The following is a 26,602-nucleotide window of genomic DNA, read 5'->3' on the forward strand; positions in this document are numbered from 1 at the left end:
ACCTGGGGCTGAACCCTTCACAGTGAGAACTGATGGAGGTCCATGGAGCCACATGGATAAGCTCTGGCCATGAACACTTCCACAAGACAAGAATGGAGCAGATGCCTCAAGCCTGACCGTCACATAACGGAGCCAGAGCAGTAAGATGCTGGATTGCTGTAGACCGCTGCACTGCTTAAAAATCAAGTCATTAACAACTAAAAGAGGTCAGGCTTTTTTACCTACATGAATATGTTTATCTATAAAATGTTTCAGTCAAGTGATCGAAAATCTCTATTACAGTAAGATGCAGCATTTACTATTGTTTTGTTGAGGCCTGAGAACTTTCACAAGCTTTCAGCTCGTTTTGTATGAGGAAAAAAAAAATAAAAGAAAGAAACTCTACGGACTGGTGGTGGTCTGGTCTGGCAAGACTTAACACCTGAGACATGAAGCTAGTGAACTTCATATGGCGCTGCCACGACCGCATGCAACATCCGCACAATCACACGAGAACCCCTAGAAAGAAAGCTCGAAATGCGAGAAGGAAATGGAAGATAGCGACCAGAAGATGAGGCCTACAAACGAAACCACCCAGATCTTTTTTCCTAACCTTCCCACCTCTCTGACGGTAGGCTGTGTAGAAGAGGCAGAAGCTGGCAGAACCAAGCGCTGCCTAGGCTGGAGTTTCAGGCCTGAGCTTCTGTTGTTATTGCTTGTTTGAAGAGGTGCATATTTACAGAGGGTGGGTCACTGCTCGAGATCACGTCAGCACTCTTATATTCGAAAACTTTTAAAGGGTCAGCAAAATCACATCCTTCTCTATGAACTCAACCCTGGGACTGGTCCATACTCCCAGTCCATCTTCAGCATCTCAAATGATGAAGCTGCTTGGGCAGAATGGGGCGCTTCACCACCAATTCAAAGATCATCTCCAACCAACACTGTCTAATGATACCCATCACAAGGGACTGACCAATCACTAGCCAGCATTTCCAGAAAAACTAGGAAAAGGAAAAGGAAGTTTTATGACAGTTATACATCCTTCTCCAGCTATCACTTTTCTGATCCAGGCCTGCATATTTTAAAAGCTTGTGAAAAATCCTACAGAGATATGCAAAGAAAACCAACAAAAAAAAACAAAAACATGGGCATTTAAAATGTTTATTTTTTTTCATTCGTAATCTGCAAATAAAATCAGTCATTGGGGTCACCCTGAGTAGATGCTTGGACAACACCCCTTTAAAAAGCACTGATTAGACATAAAACGAAGAGAAACAAATAATAAAACAGACACACCAGACACTATTTAATATGATCTCCTTAGCGGTCTAAAAGCAGCTCTTCAAAGCACCCCAACACTTGTCTACATACAAAAAAAAAGGGTCCGAATTCAAAAAATCTGTACTAAGATGAAACTTCTGCATAAGGCTGACATCTCAATGAGATGGAAACCATTCTGCCAGTACCACTGGGTGTTGGCCTGGCATGGCTGAACTAATCGAGGTGGCTTCAATTTAATCGAGTCTGGGTTTTCCAGGTGGTTCCTTTGCTTGTCTCTAGCTGACTATGAACAGAAAGAACCTAAGACGACATTCATCCGATCTAAATGTACCGATGGAAAAGGAAACCACGTAGGCCTCACGTGGCTTGTTACAAGGGTCCAGAGCCAGGGGTGTGCTGGCCATGATGATATGCATATTTCATCTTTTAGTTTTTTTATCTTCTACTTCCTACACAATGTTGTCAGTGCATTTTACTCACATTGTCACTGAAACGCTTTATAGAGCTGAAGTGCTTTGTGGCCACTACATCTCACACTCGACTATGGTCAGAGGGACTGCAGAGTGGCAAGTCCTGTGACTTGGATCTCCACTTTCCGAAGCCTCAACCGACCAAGTATATACTCAACACAGATACACACACACACACACTCAAACATACACACATTCACAAACACGCACGCAAACTCACAAGCTCATTCAAAGTGACTGCGCTTCTAGCTCCAGTTCCATAAGGGTGATGCGGGACTACACGTGGGGGGGCGGTGGGTTCCTGCGTCCAAGGCAATCCCACACTGCTTTGGGGGAGGGAAGGGGAGGGGGGGGTGGGTGTTCACAGTTTGGCAGCCATGAAGTTGATGTGCGGTTTGGCCAGCGGGAAGAGAGGCAGGCTCCTCTTGAACTCCGTCATGTCCTGCACCACCACCGGCTGTGGACACCACACCAGACAAGCACATCATCAGACATCAACGAACCAATCACTGACCCAGACACCAATATCGACCCCATCTCTTTACATGCTGTTTTCTATGGACTATCATCATGATGAGTATGAAGGTGTTAATCCTCCAAACTTCAGTGTCTTCTAATATTAGTTTCTGAATCAGACAACAGTGTTCATTTCTACATCCTGGGTCAAGCTAACTTTAACTAGAGAATCCACATGGACAAATCTGAAATGCAGCATGCAGTTGCTGCAGGAGGTTATAAGGCAGTCATACGTTCCAATCGTCACGTGTGCTCTTGGCTGGAGCTTACCTGGGGCAGAGAGGGAGCGGGAGGCAGGTTTACGTCATTCTGAGCGGGGAACTCGCCAACCACTGGGCCTGGGACAGACGGAGGAAAAATCAAAATACTTAAGATCTGGTTGTTTTTGAGGGGGGTGTATGGGTAATAGAGATGAGGAGAGTGTGATGCAACACATGAGAAATACAGAAAAGGAGACGTGCAAGCCGTTTATATATTTGGTGTGCTTTGCTGATCCAAACTAGAGTGTGATTATTCCCCCAATCCCCCCTCCCCCTCCCCCTGTAGGTCTAGTTTCACATTACGTTGTTCGGTTGTGAATCATAGTCTGTTTATCTAAAAATGGAAAGCCGCACCATTTCTTTTTTGTATCTTTTTTGGTAATTTGGTTATTTCCGCTCTGCCGTGAATTATGCAAGCTGCTTGGATAAGGTTTTTGTGGAGACAGGTGGCAATGCGAGATGAACCAGCTCTGCAAGCAAAGCTGCAAACACCCGCACCCAGTTGCTACGCAGCTGTCTTCTCCCTATCTATTAAGATTGTTAGCAATTTAGAAAACGGCATGTTAGTTAATTCTTCCACATTTAAAAGCGATTTCTTTATTGCAGGACAATCAATGGTGTTTACTTTCTGGTTTTAAATCTCATGGCTTTCACACAAAATAAGTACTGCACCAGGGTACCCAACCCCCGTTATCTGGAGGACATGGGTCCAGTCCCTTTGGGCGAACACAAGTCAGTCCACCCCAGAGGCTCTAGGGTGGAAGCACCCTGAAAGGAAGAGAGCTGGGGTTTCTAGGAAGAGCAATGTCTCTACTCACAGGAGTCCATCTCCCTGGAGAGGACGTGCACAGACACCTTGTGTCTCTTGGCTGCATCGACATCTAGCAGATCCTGCAGAGAGAGAGAGAGAGAGAGAGAGAGAGAGATTTGGGAGAAAAGAAGGGATAGAAAAAAGTCAATCCATTTGTGTAGTGAATGTAAATGAAGGGATGTGCTCCTCCGTGCAGAAAATAATGGACTTGGGCAGATAATCCCAGGAAGAGGAGAGAACTGGGACAGGATTTATGATGGGGACATGACCACGCACACACAAACGAACGCATGCGCACACACGCACCCTCAGCAGCCGTGTTGGCCATGGGGCTCAAGCCCACCGCAGTCTTACAGCCTGTGACAGCTGTGTCTAGGACTGCAGATTTCCAAGAAGAAACACACACTCAACATCAGTCCCAATCAACTCATCTGGAGGCCCTTCTCTTTTGGGTGCCATCAGAGTGATTGGCTACTGTAGTGTATTTTAAAGCCATTACGTTGAGCTGTATAACACACACTTTTATGCCATGTCTCACACCCAACTCATCAGGAAGCTGGGTTTGCCCCGCTCAGTGCAAGTGGTGGTGGGTAATAAATATGGTGGCACTGGCATATTTTTAAGGCTCTGTGCTGTATAATACTTTAATGCCCTCCTTGGCGACTGTAGCCGTGCTCTTATAAATTCATTAGAGTGAGTGGGGCCATGGGATGAAAATGGGCACTGAAATGTTTATTTATTTATTTTAAAGCTCTATACTTTTCGCTGACGAGGGGATCACACGAAGCGAACACTCACTCATCTGGGCGATATGGACTTAAATCACATCGTGGTATTTTTAGGCTGAATATCAATACGCAACACAGATTTTTGTGAAGCGGGCTAAAGGGTCAGTAGTAGGCCAAAGCCACATGCGAGTAGTCACATTCACTATTAAAACAGACTGACCAAACATGGTTTCCTTCCCTGTATGAAAATCTACATGCAACACATGTAAATGAAAACTTATATAAACTAAATAGGCCTTTTATTGCAAAAAGTAGGCAGTACTCCAGGTGGGCATACTACCAACCTACATCTGCCAAAACTGGTCCATGTGACTCTGGTTAAAACACAGACACATTGACATGCAACTCCTAAGCCGCTGCACCCCCCGCCCCCATGCACTGGATTTGAAACAGATCACCATGGAGACCAGGCAGGCCAAATCCTCTCTAGTCATAATGTGAAATCAATGTTATTTCAAGGATGAAAGTGGGCGAGACTCACCCTGTAAAACTGCATTATGTTCTCCTTTGTCAACGTCTTCAGGTAGGCCACCTCAATGTTATCTGGAAGAAGACAAACAAAGTTAGACTCAGTTAGTCATCAGAACGACACGACAACACGAAATGTAATTTCTATAATACTGCATTCTCTTCTTGGGGTCATCAGAGTGATTTACCGTCTTACCACTGTTGGTTAATTTAAAGCCATTACATTGGGCTGTATAACACACACTTTTAGGCCATGTCTCACACTCAACATCACTCATAACGAACTGAGTGATGGTAGGATGGTTAAGATGGCTACTGTTGTGTATTTTAAAGCTATTACATATATTATAACAATATTATCCATTGTTGTATGTTTATCGTATTAAGTTGTAATCAAGGAAAACTCACAAAAACATAATACTACTAAATACTAATAAAACATGCAACTTCATCTCTGAAAAACAATAAAAATACTAGACAGATGACCTAATCAATGGTCTCCTGGGTCAAAATACAAAGTAATAATTGCAGGGTAAAGGGCAACCTGCTCAAATTCCCATCTGCAGAACATCATTGTTGGACCTGGGGTGGACCTTTGGAAAGAACCAATCCACCCGTGTTGTCCCTGTGTCAACCTATTCCCTGCCCCGCCAGGCACAAAGAGACACACTCCGGCCCACTGATGCCACTGCCCCACATACTCCCTCCCTCACGGCCTCCTGCCCACCCTCACCTCTGTCGAAGTTGTACTGCTGGGAGATGATCTCGCCCCAGTACTTGGCACACTCGGCCGCCAGCTTCTTGGGCTTGTCCAGGCGTCGGATGGCCAGGGCCTGGATGTGCTTGTTGAAGGCCTCCTCGTTCATCTCCGTCAGCAGCGTCTCCATGGCGCGCAGGAACGCCTCCACGCGGCTCTCCAGGTAGTGGGGCGCCTTCTCTGATTGGATGATGAAGCGCAAGCCCTGCACGCCATTGGCCCGTCGAGGGCCACTGAACACTATGTAGCCTATGGCAGAGGATGAAGAGGACGTCCATCATTAAACCTCTGCTTTGTGGTTTCCAGTCAGGCACTCTTAAAGCATCAGCACTGTTAAAGCTATCTACACCTACATCTACACCTTTGTCTACATCTACACCATCCAACTCTGCAATATGGAGCCGTAAACTCCACTGTTTGATCTGTATTTCAAACTGAATCTGCTCAACTGTTTGAGCTGTATTTCAAACTGAATCTGCTCCACTGTTTGATCTGTATTTTAAACTGAATGTGGTCATTGTAAATATACTTATCTCCTCTTATCAAGTCAGTCAAAAAAGATTAAATAAAAAACTAAATTAGTTGTAAATCAAATGTTTATACGTGTGTGTGTGTGTGTCTCTCTTACCCAGCTGCTCTTTAGTGCGCAGTGTGTTGAAGCAGGGCTCGTGGATGATCTGGCAGAAGAGCTCCAGCAGCATGTTGTCATGGGTGGTCTGCATTTCTGTCTGGTAGTAGATCTCTATGCCACAGTTATTGTGCACCTCATTCCTCTGCTGGTACACAAACCATCCCCCTAGCAAACACACATGAACACAAGTTTAATATCCAAACAGGGCGCACACACACACGGATATATTTCAATTGAAAAAAAGACACCTACGGCTAAAGCATTAAATTGAGCCTTTGAATTTTTGACACCAAGTCCACAATGATGTTATATTTCAAGTGAGATTTGGCAACATGCATTTCAATTTAATTCCCTTCCTCTGCAGACTCTTTGGCTTACAAAACCGCTCTGACAGTTTAACAATCCACAGGAAATTAGAGGGGGGGGCAGGGAGAGAGCTAGAGAGAGACTGGCTTTAGGGGAGATGCAGTGGTAATGCTCTTCACCAGCAGTTCATATGGAGGACAGCACAAACTCTCCCAGAGTTTGCAAAGGAGGCACATGACTTGGTGGGATTTCAAATAACTTGGGTAACTGTGCCGTATCTTCAGAAAAGACATCACAACAATCTCTCTTGGTACAGGTGTGTGTGTGTGTGTGTGTGTGGGAGGGGGGGAATCTAGATGGGGGACAGAACCTAAGAGGACTGGAACTGTGTGTGTGTGTGTGTGTGTGTGTGTGTGTGAGAGAGAGTTAAACAGAGATGGACAGTGTGCTCCACTTACCATCCGGCACCTGTACCTCCCTGTAGCGAATCAGCTGGCTCGGCAGGAGGGGCTTTGTGTGAGCGTGCTCAATGAGTGTGTCCTCCAGCATCTGCATCATCCCCAAGGCCGACTAAACGAGCAGGAGAGAAGGAGAAGCAGAACAATGAGCTGCCACCAACAGATCGCTCTGAGCTTGGAAGATTTGCCAACAACAACCACCACTACACTTCATGTGACTGAATGAACATATACACTCTTCAGAAGCCATTCCGTAGGCATCGTACGGTCATCCACCACTTTCATCTCCCTGAAGAACCTTCCGGATCCTGTATGCTGAGCATGAAGGATGCAGGCTGAGGGGAAACAGGTCTCTGGCATGAAATGCTTCAGTAATCAGGGGGCATTGAAAATCCTCAGATGTGTTTATATGGTGTGATATATGGCCTACCAGCTGCAACCGGAGGCTGATAAATGGTTTTCGGTGCCATTGGAAGTAAAGCTACGAGGTACTTTATTACACGAGGCACTGCAGAGGGCCGGGGACGGTGAAATTAAATCTGTTAAGCCCCACACGCTGCATCAGGCTGCAGCCGAATCGCAGTCATGGCCACTGGGCCGGAGTCGGCTCTGGCCTCAGAGAACTTCAATCAGTGCAGGTCTGGCCTCAAGCTCTCTGGTGACCGTTTCCTAATCACCTTCTAGGCCGGCCACACACACACACAAACACACACACACACACACACACTATCTGCAGGGACTCTGTTGTATCTGTTGATAGATTTAGAAGTACGAGCTGACATAGCTCGTCTCCTGATTTCTCACTCACACACACTCACTTATCTTTCATTAATGTGCTGACGTGATGAGCACACATTAACAAACCTGCTTGGTGATGTTGCCATGGATAAGAGTCTCTATGTGTAACCTTGACAACAGCTGCGGAATGAAGGCCTTGAGTCGGTGCAGCGTGACATCTGCAAAAGAGAATTCAGACAGACCCATTTAATCAAGTGCAGAGCGCACACTCATCATCGGCATTGCCGCCAGTGCAATCAGCTTGGGTCTGAAAAAGGGGGGCAACCAAGTCTGCTTGGACAGCGCCACTGTCTCCTCACAGACACACTTGCTGACAGACAAGACAAACACACAAACACACACACACTCTCCGTCTCGCTCGCTCTTCCTGACTGCGTAGGATGGCCACTCAATATTCACACTGTGTCTGACCCAGATTCAGAGAGTGCAGAGTGACGGAGAGGCAGCCAGAGATGAGCAGTAAAGGTGAGGAGGGAGGGAGAGGGACAGATGTATGGACACACAACAGAGGACAGTACTGAGAGACAGATGTATGAACACACAACAGAGGACAGTGCTGAGAAACAGATGTATGGACACACAGAGGACAGTGCTGAGAGACAGATGTATGGACACACAAACAGAGGACAGTGCTGAGGGACAGATGTATGGACACACAAACAGAGGACAGTGCTGAGAGACAGATGTATGGACACACAAACAGAGGACAGTGCTGAGAGACAGATGTATGGACACACAAACAGAGGACAGTGCTGAGAAACAGGCCATTTGGGGACAAGAACAACAAATATAAATGGAAGAGACAGAGAGGATCAATCTGTGGGTTGAGTCCCAGCCTAGTGATGTACTGGATACTGGATGTGCCTATAGAGGTTTAACAAGCATGAGAACACAACCTGTCTGACATCTGCTCCAGCACTTAATCCAGCATCACTGGGCCTCATAAAAACCAACAGCGCCCAGACAGTTACTCATGTATGGAACAATACTGTGTGTGTGTGTGTGAGAGAGAGAGTGAAAGAGAGAAAGTGTGTGTACAACCATGCTACTCTGTGTTTTCACTTTTGGAGTCGAATATCCCTTCATCCCTTTCAGCCACCAGAGAGAAATTTCAGGCTTTGACTTTGAGGTCACAAGAATGGAGCACACCCTGATTTGCACTGTGTGCTAGTGACCGTCTGTGAAGGGATGTGTGTGTTTACATGTGGAGATTAAATCGGCTAGATTAGACGTCTAGATTAGCACTCGGCGCTACGCCGGCTGGGCTGCACAGAGTGAATTTGAATTGAAAATGGCACCTATGACGTAAATCATTATGGACGATTTCCTCTGCAGAGCCAGAACACAATCTATTGTGATCATTCAGCGCTCACCATGGTCTTTCTGCACTTTCATATTTCAAAACATGTATGAGGTAGATCCTGTTGGGAAGTTTGAATCTGGAAAGTTTGAAAAGTAATTATATCGATAGGAAATGGCAAACTGCACTATCTACATTTATTGTGTTGTGTCGATATCCACCCCAACACACTCACTTTGGTAGAAATGGTTTCTCTCATCGTGACAAGTGGTATAACTTAATGTTGCGTAACCATGGAAATACATTTTATCAGTGGAACGACCGAGCTGACAAGCTAGCCTAAATAGAATTTAAAAACAGCCAACATAACGTTCTGCGCCTGCATGAAGACTGTTTTACTCATTTAAATAAATAAAAAAGTAATACAAAAAAAATGTTAAATCCATTAGCAGAAATGGACTTTAGGACTCATAATTGGTGACCTGTAAGTACAATTTGTTGTGTTTTCATTACCTTTAAATAAGTACTTCGTATCTACATAGGGAGGGGGTCTTCATCCACATGTCATGTTTCTACAGTAGCTCATAAAGGACAAACAAAAGAAGACAGTGTGTGTGTGTGTGTCTCTCCCCTCACCCTCCAGAGCCTCTTTGAGCTCATCTTTGGTCCAGGCCACTTCGGTCATCAGAAGCCTGAGGTAGTACATAGCATGCTGGTGAGGCTGCTCTGCGCGGAAGTTGTTTAGCGACCTCATGTACTGCAAGCATAAATCACACCCAATACTGTATTAGCATCAGAACTTACTCACTAAGTCACTGCTGGCATCTTTAGTTAGGAACCGCACAAACACTACAGAACCAGCACACAAACCCTATCCTCACACTCGGTACTCTCATATGTAATATATGACTAAAGTAGTTATCCAAATTATCCAATGGTTTCAGCTGGTTGCTAAGCTACTAGGAAATTAGGTTCCCCTGGTGGCAAGTCCTTACCGCTTCCTTAATGATGTCGAAGCGCTTCTCGTCGATTTCAAAGGTGGTCATTTTCTCCACGATCTTTTTGAGCAGGATGTGTTGCTTGTCGTTGTAGCCCTTCACAGAGAGCTGGGTGACACGACAGGAAGAGACAGGGGTGAGAGACAGGTGACATTAGAATACAAGGGAAGGGTGTGTGTGTGTGTGTGTGCGCTAGACATAGGAGGTGTTGATGTGATGAATAAGGGGGTTAGGGGCAGCTTCCAGCGGGATTGAGAGGAGTGGATAAATAATCGTGTGCACGTCAAACATAAACACACATAGCTTTAAAACACACACACACACACACACACACACACACACACACACAGACCGCTCAGTTGCTTTGTCACATTGAAAGTGAAACGCTGACCTCATCAAAAAAGGCTTCCCAAGTGGTAACCAGGCCAAACGTGTGGCATCCAGAGGGACAGAGGGAGACGTGATGTGCCGACCCCGGCTGGACTGGACAGAGCTGGGCTGAGAGCCTCTGCTTTGCCCCCCTAAACCTGATCCCTGACAGGAGGCTAAGGAGCTCAGACTGTGAGCGAGAGCCTTGAAGGCCCATCTGTACTGGTGCATTGTGAAGCGCTGACGACCCTACTCCCCTCCCACACACACACACGACCCATCATCCCTCCATAGTTTCTCTCAGGGCACTGTCCGGTTATCTAAGCCCTCTTCATAGCCTGACAGCCTCATCCACTGCTAAACTGTGTGTGGGTGTGTGTGTGTGTGTGTGTGTGTGTGTGTGTGTGTATGTTGTTTGAGGAGATAACAGTAGAGGTTATCTGAAGGCCTGTTCCCTTCCACCATGTCAAACAGCCTGTCTCCATGAATCAGCAAAGCCCAGCTGCACGGTTCTACACTCAACTCCATCCATCCATCCCTCCCTCGGTCTGTCTCACTCCCTATCCCTCCCTGCAGTTATCTATTCCATCAACTCACACACCTATGCAGCACCCTCTTCCTGTGAAGGCCAGTAATGCAATCTAACTTTATATAAAATAAATAAATAACCCACTCAGTCACACCCTCCACAAAATTCATTTCAGAAACACTGACATGCAGTGATGCAAAAATGCAAAATAGACTTCTGTAAGCAGAATTTTAAACTGGGTAAACCACCTAAAATGCTGAATGTTAGATAGATTCACTCTCACACACACACACACACACACACACACACAAAGAGAGGAGCCGTGATTTGCGGAAAAGAGGAGAGACAGGATTACTTCACACACAAATCCCCCCCCGCTAAATCCGAGCTTGAGAGTTCAAAAGAAGCACACCCAAGAGTCTGAGAGTGACACCAACTAAAGGGAGCCCGTCACACTGGAAGCCATTTTGCAGACACGCATCCCATCTCCCTCGCTTACCCTGCAGAGCTATTCTCAGCCTTGTGCGACTGGCTCTGGGGGATAGAAGAACCCCTTTCACACAGAGGCCGCCTCAGAAGGGACTAGGGCAGACGCAGACCTCCTAAAGCACCCGGCTTCGGCTGGAGCTCGGGCTGATGAGCTCGGTTCGGTGCAGTGGAGGTTTTTCTGCTGAGTCACTGTGACAATAGTTGGATTGAAAGGCAGAAATAAGACAGACTGGGGACGGAAGGGGCACGGCGAGGAGACGAGGCTCATGATGCTCTCTGGCTGACATTGACTTGAAGCGGCAGACAAAATAGTGTCGCACCAAATTAAGCACTACTCTCCAGGCAGAGACGGGAGGGGGAAACACACACACACACACACACACACACACACACACACACACACCTTCCCGAATCCTCTTTGTCCCCTGTTGGGAGTGTGTCTCTGTGCCTACTCTCTCTTGGAGGTCCTGTCAGGTTGTTTTGTAGCCATTAAAGCACATGCAGCAGTCTGTGACAGCTACTGAACCTGCCGTTTTTCCATAGACCTTTATAAAATGGATTTAATGAAAAGTGACTATACAAGCGCTTACAACGCAGACCTGTAGCCTACACAGAAGAACTGTTACAAGATACACGCCATGCAATTACGCAGGCCAGACGCACACACACACACGCATCTGGGACAGTCTCAACTTCCTGCATTGTGCTTCTTTTCTAGTAGATGAAGAGAGGACAGCATAAAAAGACATCAAAAGAGAGGTAGACAGACAGAGCGACAAAGAAAGAAAAAGAAAGAAAGTGGCGCGCAAAGCCAGAGAAAACGTGCTCCAAAAAGCCAGAACAAGACAACCAATCACAAGCCAATCCTGTGCACTCCCAAGCTTAAAACTCCACCCCCCCCGGACCCTGGTCCCACACCCTGGCACAAGAGCGGGGCGTGGCAGTCTGGGCACTCTGTACTTACGAGGATGGCATTCATGCCCGAGGCAATGCCATAGACTAGCCCGGCCAGGCGGGCTGCATACGTATACTCTTTTAAATCGTCCTTCAACAGCCTGAGAAACAGGTAGGTCATGTTGCAGTGCAGGGGGTCTGTGTAAAGGTAGCGACTAACGGAGAAGAAACATGAACAAACAATAAACAAAAAGCAAATAAAAAAACATAACCAAATAAACAAAAAAAGGACAATATTTGCTGGGGTATAACAGAGGAATGAAAAACAAAGCAGAGGGAAAAAAAAGAAAGGAAAAAAACAGAATTTGATAAGGATAGGTAAAAAGCGAGCGATAAGAAGAGTATGGATATGCAGCCCGTCGACCAGCTTTCCTGCCCCAGAATAAGGGGGTCAGCGTTGATTTATAGATGCGGCTTCCGCTAAGGCCTCTATGGGTCACAACTCCTTCAACTGACCCATTTACTAACACCATCTGTGGAGCTGCTCCACTAAGAAGTATATATTCGCACTTCCACCTCCTCCACTCATTGCCAAGAGACTGTCCTCCAAGAGGGTTGGCCCTGAACACGGACAGCTCTCAGGTCACCTCCCAGGGATGACAGGCCTGCCCCTCCGGTGACGAGAGAGGGGGGTGAGGGGGAAGAATAAGAAGGCAGAGGGAGGTGGGACTCTACGCGTCTCTACAGAGGAGTGGCTTGAGAAACTCCACGCAAAGGGAGAAGTGGGGTGTGGGTGCTGCTGGAGCACACAGGATGGTGATTGGCTACAGGAGTAAGAGTGACGGGCGGCCATTGGATACTTACATACATCCCATAGATGGTGTTTTGCAGGTCATAGCTCAAGCCAGCGAGTTCGGCTGCATATGCATACTCGTTGAGGGAGTCCTTCAGGAGCTCCAGGTACAAATAGGCCATGTTACAATGCAATGGGTCCACGTATGCAAACGGGCTGTGGGAAAGAACAGTAGCTGTGAACCCAAACACACACACACACACAAACCAACACATAGAGGACTTCAAAGGGTAACAGGGTATTGCAAATGTGTTTGCAACACAATGTGAGAGACAAGAGGAGGAGAAAGTCGATTAGTGTAGAGAGGGCAAATATAAAAAGTTTTAAAATAAAAGTTTGCTTTAAAAGGAGATAGCTGCACATAACGAGACTTTCAACAGATTCGAACACATTCCTATTTCGATAATTTGTTGTTTGTCTTGGCTTAGTTACTCTCATTCATCAATTGTAAGTGCTGATACAACCCCAAAAAAAAACGAAACTTGACACAAAGGACGATGTGAGATCCAGCAGAGAGGCACTGCAGGCAGCAGATTAGGCGACAGATTGAGCATGCTCGGCCAAGCAGAAGAACAGCCGCCCAACAAAGCAGAAAAAAAACCCTCATCACATTAAGCCATTTAGTACACAAGGTGCCTTCCATGCAGACAAAAGGGAGACATTTTCAGCCAAGGAAAAGAACTGTGGCGCAGTAAGCGTGTTAGGATCTCAGATTTAAATGCAGCATTGAAAGACATTTACTATTCCTCTACAAACTTAGGCTAAACATGTCTTTTAGACCTGTAGTGGCTAAATCCCACAATGGATGACGGTTGACTGGGAATGGTCTAAGTTCCCTGGGATGGGTCTAGGTTCCATGTGGTGGGTCTAAGTTCCCTGGGGTGAAACCAAAAGAGTGAACATGTCAAACTGCTTAGTGACCTACCTGAAGAACTCAAAGTTCAGACAGGCCTTGGGCAGGAAGAACTTATCGTCCTGCTTGAACCACACCTTACTCATAGCCGTGTCCTGTTGGAAAGGAGGTAGAAGAGAAGAAATCATGATTCACAGCACAAGTGAAGGTGTGATTCCTCTCCTGTGTTTCGAAAAACAACACATAGCCAGCTGATCATATTACAAAGCCCATTCCCTTTCTTCTGCCGTCCCATAACTCCATTCTTTTAACAGCACTGCAAAGTTCCAGGCTCTGGGGAGCCATCTCGTCGGCAACGTTTTCCAACGGCAAACAAATCGCTTGAGACACTGCAGCCGTCACTTTAGCCAAACAATTAAAGCGCGTGCGTGTGTGTGTGTGTGTGTGTGTGTGTGTGTGTGTCAGAACGAGAGAGAACCGTGTCTCGGTGTCTCAAAGACTTAAGGTCATGGATTTGACAAAGCCGTCATCAAACACTGTAAAGAACCTTGAAGTGAGAGGATAGAGGAAGGGTAGTGGAGGCGGTGGCAGCGTACCTTTATTAAGGTGGGCATGGAAGGCGCGTCTTTCTCCAGGGGGTAGATCTCAAAGTTGGTGGGGATGAACTCGTTCTTCATGGGGAGCTTGAACTTGCCGTTGAAGTCGGCGTTCTGCCATTTCTGTAAAGACACGCGAGAGGGAGGATCAGAAACTGGGGGTTGAGGGTGCAAGGCTACCCAGCTTTCTTCTCTTCTCTGCCTCACGCACACACACACAACCCCCGTCAAATAAACTGAGGCGGGGAGTCTGTAAGCGTGTGCGTCATCCCCCCCCCCCCCTCTCTTACAGCTTCCTTCCCACACCTCAAAGTCACCTTGGCTTTGGACCCGATGAGGGAGCAATCACACTGCATTTCCCCTCAGAAAATTGAAATGGAGAGGAAATGGCTCACTATTGAAGAATGGCTGCCATTGAGCCTACATAAAGGCTTACCCATTTTAGAAATGCCCTGGGATGTGGAGGGCAGCAGCAGCGTGGCCATGTCAAGCAGAAGCATAGGTACATTTCCCTCACCCGTCAAGCCGTTTCAGTCGGCAAACATTAAGCTGAGCTAAGTGATGGGTAATGAAGGCTTGGGCAGTTATGATTACGTGTCTATTAGGAAAAAAAAATGGTTCTGGACCAAAAAGCTAATTAAGTTCCAGCTCCAGGCAGGGCTTACCTTAATAACCTCTTCAGAGATGGCCTCCTGTTTATACTGAGTGCCATACCATTCCTCAGTCTTGTCTGTCTGTCCTTCAAATGACTTTGACACCACCGCAACTCTGCAGGGAGAAAAAGGATTACATGGGAACTGACTCTGTCCATCTCTCGAAACAAAACACACACACACACACACACACACACACACACACACACAGAGAAGTGCCTTAACCAGATCTGTTCTGCTTTCCTTTTCCAGGGAGCTCATGCATTATGAGGAGCTTGGAGGTTACTGGGGTGGTATGACGCACGGTGAGATCGATACACTATGTTTAGAGGTGAGCCCTGGCCATCTTGCTCCTGAGATCAATGGACAACTCCCAGAACAACTGGCTCACTATTCTGGGCGAGCAGAATCAATGACCATCAAGGAGTCTATGCCACAGGGCAAACTAAACTCTAGATGCAACAGCAACAAAACTATTGAGGAAACAAAGTACTTTAAGTGGTAAAGGGAGCTGCCAAGGTCATATGACTGATATCCAGTGAGCAAATAATATAAAATATATATAGTGAATGTACATGTCAATGTAAACGGCCCAAAATATAGTTTGTTGCCCTAAAGGTACATTTTACATTACGTGTGGAAGCTGGCCTAATTGAGGGAACATAAAGTGCTAGATTTTCTTTCTGCTGACTTAACATTCTCAAGCAGATCCTTGGGAATAACTGGAGTCTGCTCAGGCCAGTTGATATAACTCCATCCAACAAACAAATTCAAATGACCAGCCAATATGTATGTTGCACATAGGCAATCACACCCAAACACACACACAGCTGCACTAGACATTTACTGTACAGAAATAAAAACAAAGAGGAATAGGTGACAGTTATTCAGTCATTTAATGTTAAAAACCAATAAGAGACCGCTCAACTCAGCAAATGAAACGTTACCATGGGAACCATAGGTTGTTTTTAAAGGAACTGTATACAGGCCAGACCAACAAAGCTGATCCAATTTCTAAAGCCATCTACGAGACCCGGCTCCCCCTTGTGTTTTGGGTTCGCCCGCTGGGTTTCCAGAGGGGATTACATGAAGAGCCGCGCTGCATTTGTATCTGCCTTCAGACACTGCTGTGGCCCAGCTGGCACACACACACCCTGCTGTGGTTCTCTCCCTGCCCTGGACTAATTTCTCCAGTGAGGACCACACAGGTTTCGAGACTCAATAAAAATCGCCAATGGAACTTAAGAAAAATAGCAGACAGACACGTCACGTCTTCCCCTTGAAGTCCCTTTCTGACCCCACCATTTTCACTTGTTTTTACGGTCCTGCACCTGCAGTCAGCGAGGTCTGCATGAGCACACATTTCACTCACACAACCTCTATGCTGTAACTTGGCACCTGGGTTCTTTTCACACACACACACACACACACACTCTCCTACAGGGGCATCTGCACATCTGTGCGAGGAGGCCAGGGGCCAAGTCTGCCGCGCAGGCATGAGCTCACAGCCAGTCCTGTCCTCACCAGAGCAGGCTTCTTCACAAGCCTGGGCCCCACCAGCAGATGATGTTGGCAGCCAGGACAAAAGTCAGGCGAGAAGCCTGCTAGGATAGAGATGGCTTTTGGAAAAAGCCTACCGTTAAAGCAAGTGTTCTTCATTTTTTTTTGCAATGGCAAGAAGCTTGTTAGGATGACTGTAGGCCGGCCAGACCCATCAACAACAGAAAAGATGGGGGAAAAAGTACAAAAGAAAATCCACACACACACACACCTTTCCTTTGAAGTTGCAAAGGAAATTGAATGTGCCCTCCCTCCCCCCTAACATTCCTGAAAATCGGAAGAAAAATAAACTGTGTTTAAAGTCGTACCAGGTCACTGGGTTTCCTGTTCCCAGCTCAGCCCTATTTCAAGGCACAAACTAAAAAGATCCAACAAAACGGCCCAGAATACATTTGAAAAAAGGACACCTTGCTAGACACTCCCCTCAGACCTCTTCAATCTGAAGTTTTGGGGCTAGTGCAAAGTGTGTCTGATCTGAGGCCACATCAGAGCGCTTTATCTGACAGTGATGGAGTGAAGCAAAAACGCCTCAGAGCATTTAGGACACAAAGTGCGGGCGCTGAGAACCCATTCGTCTGAAAAATGTGGGTCTTAAAATGTTACACAAGGAAAGAGGACAGTTGAAATAACTTCTGAAATTGACGGCCTGGAAAAAGGATCACATAGATCAGATGTGCAACCAATAAATAGAAGATGGCCTAAAACTACATTTCACCTATAAAACTTGCAGTGTCTTTGAAGAGATTTTTTTCCCCCCATAATATTTTCATTCAAAGAATGGATGGTTCACAGTTCAGCACCCACCTGACATTCTCTGGTCTTAGTTTATCCAGCACCATCTGGATCAGGTCGGGCCTGAAGTCCTCCAGCAGGTACTCCGCTGCCAGGATCTCCTCCAGCGGGTAATACTGGAGACACAAGTGCGGTGTAGCATAAGAGGACGAGAGAGCGAATCCAAAACAATTTTGCTGGATGTCGGAGTCAAATCTCGGCATATTTTGTTAATACCTCTGCTCCTGCAACGAACATAAAATGTGACACTTCCCCTTTCCTCTGTTTACCAGTTCTCATTGTGCTATTATGATACATGGGAGACTTGAGTAACTGCTTAACCTCTGTAAAGCTAGCAAACATGTGGACGGGAGGTGAAATACGGCGTCGAAGACGTGGCTACACTACTGCCACGATAGCCTTGCGGCTCAGGTGGTGAACGTCTCAGCCCTCAAAGGGAGAACAAACCCATTATGTGCCCTCACACCTCCCACTCCCACAAAGCTTCAAATTATCAGCAGTCGGATGATCCGAGCCATGCTCGTAACCATGACTACAACCTTTTCAGCTCCCCACGGAGATCGTGATGATGGAACCTACGTGCAACAAGCCGGCCACTTTAGACGTGTAGCCCCGAGGACGCTCCTTGTCCTTGAATCGAAAGGCAACATTGTTAAGATCCTGCGTAGGAAGAGAAAGACAAAAAAAAGAAAGGCATGAGCGAGCAGACACAGGTCTAAAGAGAGGTCTAAAGAGAGTCCCAGCGGCAGCAGGAGGAGGCTGCGGTATCCAACGGCTACAGCCCACGCCACTCACCTTACATTCCTGGAACACCCACTCTTGGGGACCCTCCGTGCGAAGCTTCTGAACATACTGGAACATGTGGAAGATGATGTCGTCCACGTGCACTGCAAAAAAGGCACAGACACACCCACGGGTTAATAGTGACGCCATCAAACCATTTTCAACCACATACGGAGAGAAACGAAGAGCTCGGAGGGGGAACACTCACAGAGTCCTTCTTCAGTGAGGTCCACGTTTATAATGAAGAACATGAAGCCTTTGGCGCCCTCTTTCTGACCTCCAACTAACGTGTTTACCCAACCTGCAACCACAGAGGACATTAGCGTCAGCACTTATCAGAATTCAAACCCAAACAGTTTCAGAACACGGCCTCAGGCACGCAAAGGTGCTTGTCAATAACAAAACTTTAAAGTACAGGAGAAAGAAAAAAAAAAGTCCCTGCCCATTTCGGGTCAATACATGTCAATTTCCAAAGTCTGAGCTATTCCATCCAATCAGCTAGTTCAGGTAACGTATGGATCCCATGTGCCATTCGCATTGATGAAAACTATCACTCACCTTTAGCCTTGAGCTCAGACAGCAGGCTCCCGGGACCCTCATGGCCGATCAGGTGGCCCAGGTAGTGGCCAGGGTTGGACTTGAAGTACTTTTGCAAGTCGGGGATGGGAAAGGTGACATAAAGGTTCCTGATGTCCTTAATGGGGACAACACTATAAAATTGCTAGAGACAAACAGAAAGAGGAACAGTCATTTTCATTTTCTGCCGTTCTGCTGGGCTGTTAAAACCGCATTGGGCACTTTGAGGAACACAACCAAAGGGGTTCTGTGCGTCTGTGCGTCTGTGAAACAAACAGGAGCTCACCCTAAGGTGCTCTTCCTGGAAAGGATGCTCATGAAACTCTGGGATAGGGACAGACTTGTTTTCCACCTCCCCAAACAGCTTGACCACCATGGAGGTGAGGTCATCCAGCGACTCTAAGAGGCACAAACCATAGAGTGTGTAAGAAGTTGGCAGGAAATGACTCATTCAACTATTTTCTTTTAAAATGATAAACACACACACAGTTTTTAAACCAGTCCTTTCTAATGCGAATGCTCCTGAATGTTGTGTGCAATCCACCATGTCATTTGTCCTTTGGCATAAGCCCATCTCACTGGGATTCAAAAATGCGACCACACTTTTTTGCTGGTGAACGACTTACGTCTTTGTACACACCCAGACACAGAAAGGTACAAGACAGTGGTGACAAATAGTCAAGGGGCAACTATGGACGTCCACACTGCCAATAGCCAATACTAGCCAAAGGTAGATGCTTAATCAGTGATCTCCCATGTCGGTCTAACATATTCATGGCCATGATTTGCAAAAGGGATAATGTTGGATGAAGATGTTACACTTTCTTTAAGTGTCAACAAACTGTTCAGCTAATTGGTTTTGGTAGGCCTTCTATCCTAGTCTCTAGCTTGCAAACGCGCACGCATACACACACACACAGTCCCAGAGCTCACCTCTGCCCAGCACACACAGACCCATGAGGTTAGAGGAGTAGAAGGTGGAGTGGAATTTCAGCAGCTCCTGGCGGACATCGATTCCATCTTTACAGGGTCTCGTCTCCAGGGTCAGCTTATTCCCTGAAAATAAAAGAGGGGGGCAAAGGCGTTACACCTCCAGCTGGCTGCTCTGAGGACCTACATTCTCTTTCTCACCTTTTACCTTAAATGTAAATAATCCTTCATAGACAGAGCACAAGAGGAATCTGAACTAGACTGGGAAATCCTGCAGTCTCATTCCCCTTAACATAAAGAGTTTAAAGAGACTTTTCCTGTCTTGGTTTTTAACCATGAAAGCGCTGAAACACAATTGGGTCTATGTGATACCCTTCCATCCCCCTGTGCCATGCATTCTGAATGTGCACTTTTCCACTGCTGTGAAAATGGCTCTGAGTTTAGAGGAGTGGGAGAAGCTGCAGAGTATATACACCAGTGGGCTTTCATCCGTACACCATCATGGACGTCAACAAGTGCTGGACAACACAACCCACAGGCATCTGACACCTGTATGTATGCCTTTGGTTCAAGCTGAAATCTAGGAAGAGCATGGGTAAGGCTTGACGTGACAACGCTGCCCCCCAGTGGCGACAGATCCGAGATAAAACTGATCTAGTTGAGACGCATTGATTACACCCAAATCCAAGTCATGGCATGTAAGGGCTTTTGCACTGCCTCCACGCAAATATACTGAGGGAGATTTCCATCCTTGTAAGGTTTAGATGATGGCTGGTTCACCTCATGCCAAAATGAACCATCCAAATCCAAATGATCCAAGCAGAATTGTCTACATGAGCCTGAATAAACAGCATATTTTAAAATGTCTAAAAACAGCACTAGTCACAACTGTTCTGAGCTCCTACTTGCTATTAATTTAAGATGGGCAGAGTAGGCCTCCTACCAGTCCCGAACTTGCTGAATGGGTGGTTGGGGTTCCCTGTGGCCTTCTCCAGCTGGAAGAGCCTCCAGGCGTCATTCATCAGGTTCTTCTCGTGCTCCGAGTCCACGGCGTTCACCTCCCGGTCCTTACAGCTCTCATCGAACAGGGGACACAGGAAGAACTGCGCAAACCTGCACGGACATACACACGTACGCACACCAGTGCACACACACAGGCCACGTCAACTTAATCAAGAAACAAACTGATGGGAGGATACACCAACAGAAAAACACACACACACACACACACACACACACACACAACCACACACACACACACACACAAAAGCTGACCAAATTAGAGACCAACAGACACAATGTAGAAAAACATGAGACAAAGACCCACCAACATGAAAGAGCCTGCATTAGCATGTACAATAGTGCACTGAGGTAGCCTTGCGGAGAACATATAATACAATACAAAACAAATAATACCTAGGCTCTGGGTTTTTTCAGGCACACCCACGCATTTTTTTTTTTTATATACTGATAATTTAAGGAAACACTTTGTTTTGTGTGTTCCTGTTGATAAAGCCTCTAGGATACAAAATGTAGGAAGGAAGCTTAAGCTCCAATGACACATGTATATAGCATAATAGCAGCTGTATGCAAAACTATTTGCATAGGTTTCAACTGCCATGTAAATAAGAATATAAATCAAACAATTGGGTATAAAGGCCATTTGTAACATGCTTCAACACATAACCACAGAGAAAACGCTCTGCCTTTGAGTTAAACAGATCACCTCACACCCATCTGTGCCACCATAATGATGGCTATGCAAAGGTGGTCTGGGTGATCTTTGGAGTCAAACTAAATAATGTACCATCTTTCCTAACTATACTCGAGGAGCGTGCCCTTTCGAAATACAGTGAGAGAAAACCAGTCTGACGTGACACACAACCCTATGACTGAGTGCTCAGGTGTGTGTGTGGACCGGATCACCCTTTATTATCTAAACAACTATATGAAAAAGAAAATAAAACATCACACACACCCCAAACCTGTGATTGTTAATATGTTGAAATGGTGTCTCAAAATAAATAAATTCCATACACACAGGTAACATTTCAAAACCACTTAATTTCTGGCTGAAGATTTTTGGAAATATAGACACTTGCACTGAAGTTGGGGGGTGGGGCTTACATTTACCTTTAAGGAAAACCTTACTCTCATTAGTGACAGCAGGTCTCCAACTACCCACTACATAATGCAAAGTGGCATCAAGGAGGCCATGCCTTTCCCCCCTGAAAACTATTCTTATTCCAGAGCTTTCATAACAATAGTAAGCAGCACAAAAGCCATAATTAAAACTACAACAAAAGCACACAACATTTAACACTACACCAATGATTCCACCAAAATTCTTCTTTTTTAGAATATGTTAAGAAGTTATAGTCTTTAGTTCAATGTTTAGCAGATGCTTTTGTCCAAAAAAAATGTTTTTTGTTATTGATAAAATTGATAACCCAAGAGAAATGAAGCATCATGCATAAAGAGGTTCCACTCCAAACTGGAAACCTAGACGAGCTCTGTGCATCCTGGACACAGAAGAATACTCTGCCCTGATGACTGACCAGTCACACAATACTCTGCAAGGCTGTATGCGACCCCAAAGTCATCCACAGGGGCGTAACCCGAGACTGGGCACAAAGCACCCTAGATCCCTGCATCTGCAGGTCAGGGGGAAAAAACGCAACACGATTCCATTCACTGTAGAAAACTAGAGCCTGGTAGGTCTTCCAGATGGTCCTGGACATTAGGCCTTATTCAAAAGCTTCACACCTACACAGATACAAAGGCACACACCAACCAGGTAGAAACCTGCAGCTTGACAGGTGGCTCTTTATAGTCAGCCGAGCAAGCGGTTGAGATGACATTTCAGATGGTGTCCACACTGGAGGTAATCATTCGTCAGACACCCCTAGTATCAAGGCATCATGTATGGGCCTACACCTGTAACATGACTCAGACACACCCAGTATCAAGGCCTCAAGTAGGGGCCTACACATCTAGCAGGACTCACACACATTAGAACAAATCTCACTGCTGTGTGACTTCACTGCGCCACGGCTGCCATAATCAGAATCCGCACTACAAATCTAACAAGCTGAACGACATTGGTACGGTTCCAACGTGTGCAAACGGTTACTAAATCTAGCCATCACATTAAAGCCTATTACACTCTACCTTGCTATTGTAATCTCAGCTAAGTCAACATACTGTAATGCCTGGATGGATGTAGGCTACACAGCTAAAAAGATAGAAAAAGGTCAAAGCAGGGACGCCACCACTTCACTCACCTGTCTAGCGCCCCCTCCAGGTGTTCATGAGACACATCAAAGTAATAGTTGGTGTGTTCTCCACTGGTGAAGGCGTTTGAGCTGCCGGCGTGCTCGCTGAGGAACTGACTGTACTCATTCTCCTTGGGGTACTTCTCCGTGCCCAGGAAGAGCATGTGCTCACAGAAGTGAGCCAGGCCAGAAATGTTGCACGGGTCAGAGAGGGAACCTGAGTGAGAAGCAAAGCAGGTAGGCAGAGGTGCACTGTGGGTAAATATCAACAGACACACTCAGATTTTTAACTTGCACACAATCCTGTAGGCGTATCATGCCGCATGCCTTATATTCAGCTACAATGGATTGCTCATGCTGTTTGAAGCTAATGCTGTGGTTTTCACCCCGTTATACTTGACAGAGACGTGAGAGGTTTTTCCACTTTAGTCGGAATTGACCTGGTTCCAATATGTGGACCAGCTGATGTAGGTGATATAATAGGATTTTATGATGTGATGTGACTTCCTGACACACAGGCAGATGATCAAAGGTCAAATTCCACAAGTGCCCTAGCTTTGTGGTGAAAGGCCAGGCCACAGGAAAACCATCAACTGTTACACTACTGTACAAACAAAGACTGGTTTTCTAAGAAGCTTAGCTCTGATCCGAGACAACAGATGACAAATTCAGGTCATACTTCCATAGTTCTCCCAACCCTTTTACATCCACACCAGCACACTCTGCCACTGTTCCCAGTGTGTGCACTTCATTTTCACTGAACGCTTCACTGCCAATATCGCTTTTTAAAGTCTTCCTTACATTTAGAAAAAGGCTTTGCATAGAAACTGTAAAATTGACAGAAATGGATGAACTGCTTGTTTTCATAGAGCATGTTGGGTTTCTGGCTAAAAGCATAAATAGAATGCCTCCACCTAAAAGAGACAACTGAATTACCGTCCAAAGGGAATACCTGAATTATTTAGAAGGGCCTGAACCTACAAGAGGTTGAGTAACTAATTGGAGAGAAGCATGCTCTGTGTGTGTTTGAAGGGTACAGAAATGTTAAGAAGTGTTGAACAGAGCTGACTTGACAATTATGTTAGTTGTTTTTTTCCCCAATTCTGTACTACTGCTAACATTTCACAGAAGACTACAAAGTGCTGATTAGTATAGGGTTGGGGCCTTTTCTGGCGTGGTACACTGTCTTGCGTAACAAACACAATACTGCTGACCTAAGGGAAACAACTAAATATTTTAGTATGGAAGACAGGACCTGTGGCAGGGGACAGTCGGCAATGTGTAGACAGTGAGGTTATTCTGGAGACTGCTTTCAGAAAGGGGGGCTTGTGAGGCGGTACCCACCTATGTGGACATCGAGCGCTGCGGAGGACTTGTCTGTAGTGGGGTCGCTGATGAGCACGGCTTTCAGGCCGTTAGTAAAATCGAGGCCTCTGTAGACCCGCTTGTCCTCTGGTGATTTGATGATTTCGCTCACAACCCTCTTCACGGCCGGGTCTGTCATGCTGAGAGCCTGGGATGACAAAAAGCTGCAGTAAAGAGGGGGAAAGGGTGTCAACCTGACCCCACCACACAGGGTCCAAGCTGCATTTTCTGATTACTTGACATCAACCAGCTTATGGTGACGGCAACAATGTACTAAAATGATATTTCCACAAGGGGTGCATTAGCAAATCAACACTTTGCCTACCAATTTAGTTGGGAATTGAATCAATGCAGTCTGACCAGGGCCCAAATACTGAGAGCTGGTAAAACTGCTTGGATTACTTAGGTTAGGAAAGATATACAATATCTAGCAAACACGACGGTACATCCTCTCAATAGCCTACATGTAATGTTTGACATCAGCCGTAATAATGATCTGTACAAACTTATTTTACATAGGTATTTAAAAATATCAAGGTGGCAACAACAGTTGCTGCTAGGCACTATCACCGATGAGGATGTAACCTACCCCCGTCTACTCATCTTACGTTACCGGCATTCTACCTATTCACGTAGGGTTTGGAAAAGCTCGCTAAACTGTGTCAATCACCAACTAAATCTAGTCAATGTTATATTTAAGTGGTGTCTATAATTTTGCCTATGAAAAATGCAAGTCAGCTAAAACTGGTCTGTTTCCAAAAACGCCTTCACAGTGATGGGTAAAGTTAGCTTGCACCGACCCATGTGAAAGTAACAGTAAATACCTGATTTAATAAAGTAGATAGAGGGCACATTATGCTGTGGTCGACTAGCTGGGAATTACATCGTCTCACTAACATTATTATGAGAACACTGCTTTAGACAAGAGAATTGTCTATTTAAAAAGGTAACATGCTTGCTAGCCAGAGCTAACCTTAGGTAACGTTGTACGTCAGTCTCCCCGGACACTACGCTCATTAGCTAGCACTAGGTTTCGCATAGTAACACTAGCTAAGCTGAACTAGCTAGCAAGGTAGCTTGCATAGCTAGCGAATGTTACTGCAGCAATATACACAGCAACAAGTATCAAATTGAAATAATTATGCAAACAACACAATAAACAGTCCAATGTGAAATTTGTATCTGAAATGACTGGATTAACTTTTACGGTTCCAGAGCTAATAATACGTTTCTTAAACCTAGCTGGCTAACCTATCCATTCTTTTGAACGCATTGCTCTGGATTTTTATTAGCCCTCTAGGCCTGCTAGTGTTGGGTAGGTTACCTTTCAAATACACCCTTGTTCAAAAGCAGCAGTCGATCGTGTCCAAACACTTAATAAGCCTTTCGCATGATGGTCATCAACTATGGCGCTTTCTTACTTACCTAAAACCGTTGGTGAAATATCGACAGGTGCTTAAAATAAGTGAGGTTCTCGTCAACTGGGCCGGCCGGCTAACACATTGCAGCATTCTTCAGACGTCGATAACAAAAAGCGTATGCGTCTGACATCGCCACGACGGAAAAGGCATGACCAATCAAATCGGAGTGTCCCCCGTCACTGCACGATTAGTTAAATTGAGTGCGAAGGGTTCTCAAAGCAGGGGTCTAACCAGATTTAATTCCACCGTACCTGAATTTTTGCCAAAAACTTGGGCCTGTCCGAACTCAAATTAAAACAAATGCATGATATCGTTTTCGCTGCAACTAATAACGTTTAATCAATATCAAAGATGTAAAGCCTTTTGGTTTAGGTCTGCATAAACTATAGGCCTTCATGTACTCCAAATGCAATTCGTTTAAAAAGTGGTGCTGAGTAGAAATAAATTGCACTAGATTAAAATGTAAATATTAACAAAATGAAATGTAGTTTCTTATTAAACAAACTAATACTGTGTTCAGTAAACATACCCTTTACTACTTTATTCTCAAAGCAATTATGTTTTCTGAAATGTACTCAAGTTTTCATAGTTCAGGCAAGTACGTACAACAATTCAGTGAAGTGAACTAGGTTTAATTGAGTGTGACAGAATGCGCTGTAATTGTTGCCTGCTACGGGGTTTCAAGAGTCACTCTACATGCAAGTACCAAGAGGTGTATTGAGGACCACATGCTAAAGGGAAGATGCCATGCTGTCAAAATGAGGCTTAATGTATTGCTAATCTCTGCCAGGATGTTTTAAATGAACCTCCTTGACCAATAAATAATGTCTCCAAAACTCA

The 26,602-nt window shown here is 45.6% G+C and overlaps 1 protein-coding gene across 3 annotated transcripts; it reads right to left on the bottom strand.

Annotated features, from left to right (window-relative positions):
- Positions 1 to 344: 344 nt before the first annotated feature.
- On the bottom strand, positions 345 to 25,888 carry ide (insulin-degrading enzyme). Of its 3 annotated transcripts, none has more exons than XM_080848961.1 (25): positions 25,767 to 25,888; positions 24,321 to 24,505; positions 22,986 to 23,193; positions 20,645 to 20,814; positions 19,705 to 19,827; positions 19,058 to 19,170; positions 18,754 to 18,916; positions 18,404 to 18,496; positions 18,208 to 18,299; positions 17,992 to 18,072; positions 17,425 to 17,528; positions 15,073 to 15,175; positions 14,408 to 14,530; positions 13,884 to 13,966; positions 12,176 to 12,320; positions 9,822 to 9,932; positions 9,463 to 9,583; positions 7,593 to 7,684; positions 6,729 to 6,840; positions 5,962 to 6,129; positions 5,310 to 5,582; positions 4,590 to 4,651; positions 3,328 to 3,400; positions 2,520 to 2,587; positions 345 to 2,190 (listed from the first exon to the last, which is right to left on the bottom strand). In XM_080848961.1, the coding sequence occupies exons 1-25, from the start codon at positions 25,850 to 25,852 to the stop codon at positions 2,095 to 2,097; spliced, it is 3,048 nt and encodes a 1,015-aa protein (XP_080705087.1). In that variant the 5' UTR covers positions 25,853 to 25,888; the 3' UTR covers positions 345 to 2,094. The 3 variants fall into 3 exon arrangements, with proteins under 3 accessions (XP_080705087.1, XP_080705086.1, XP_080705088.1); XM_080848960.1 differs by lacking the exon at positions 12,176 to 12,320 and adding an exon at positions 12,970 to 13,114; XM_080848962.1 differs by lacking the exon at positions 12,176 to 12,320 and adding an exon at positions 12,970 to 13,114 and having other exon boundaries at positions 24,321 to 24,489; positions 25,767 to 25,866.
- Between the last annotated feature and the right edge of the window lie 714 nt (positions 25,889 to 26,602).

Source organism: Sprattus sprattus (genome assembly GCF_963457725.1).
Source record: "Sprattus sprattus genome assembly, chromosome: 12".
In the NCBI taxonomy this organism is placed as follows: Eukaryota; Metazoa; Chordata; class Actinopteri; order Clupeiformes; family Clupeidae; genus Sprattus; species Sprattus sprattus.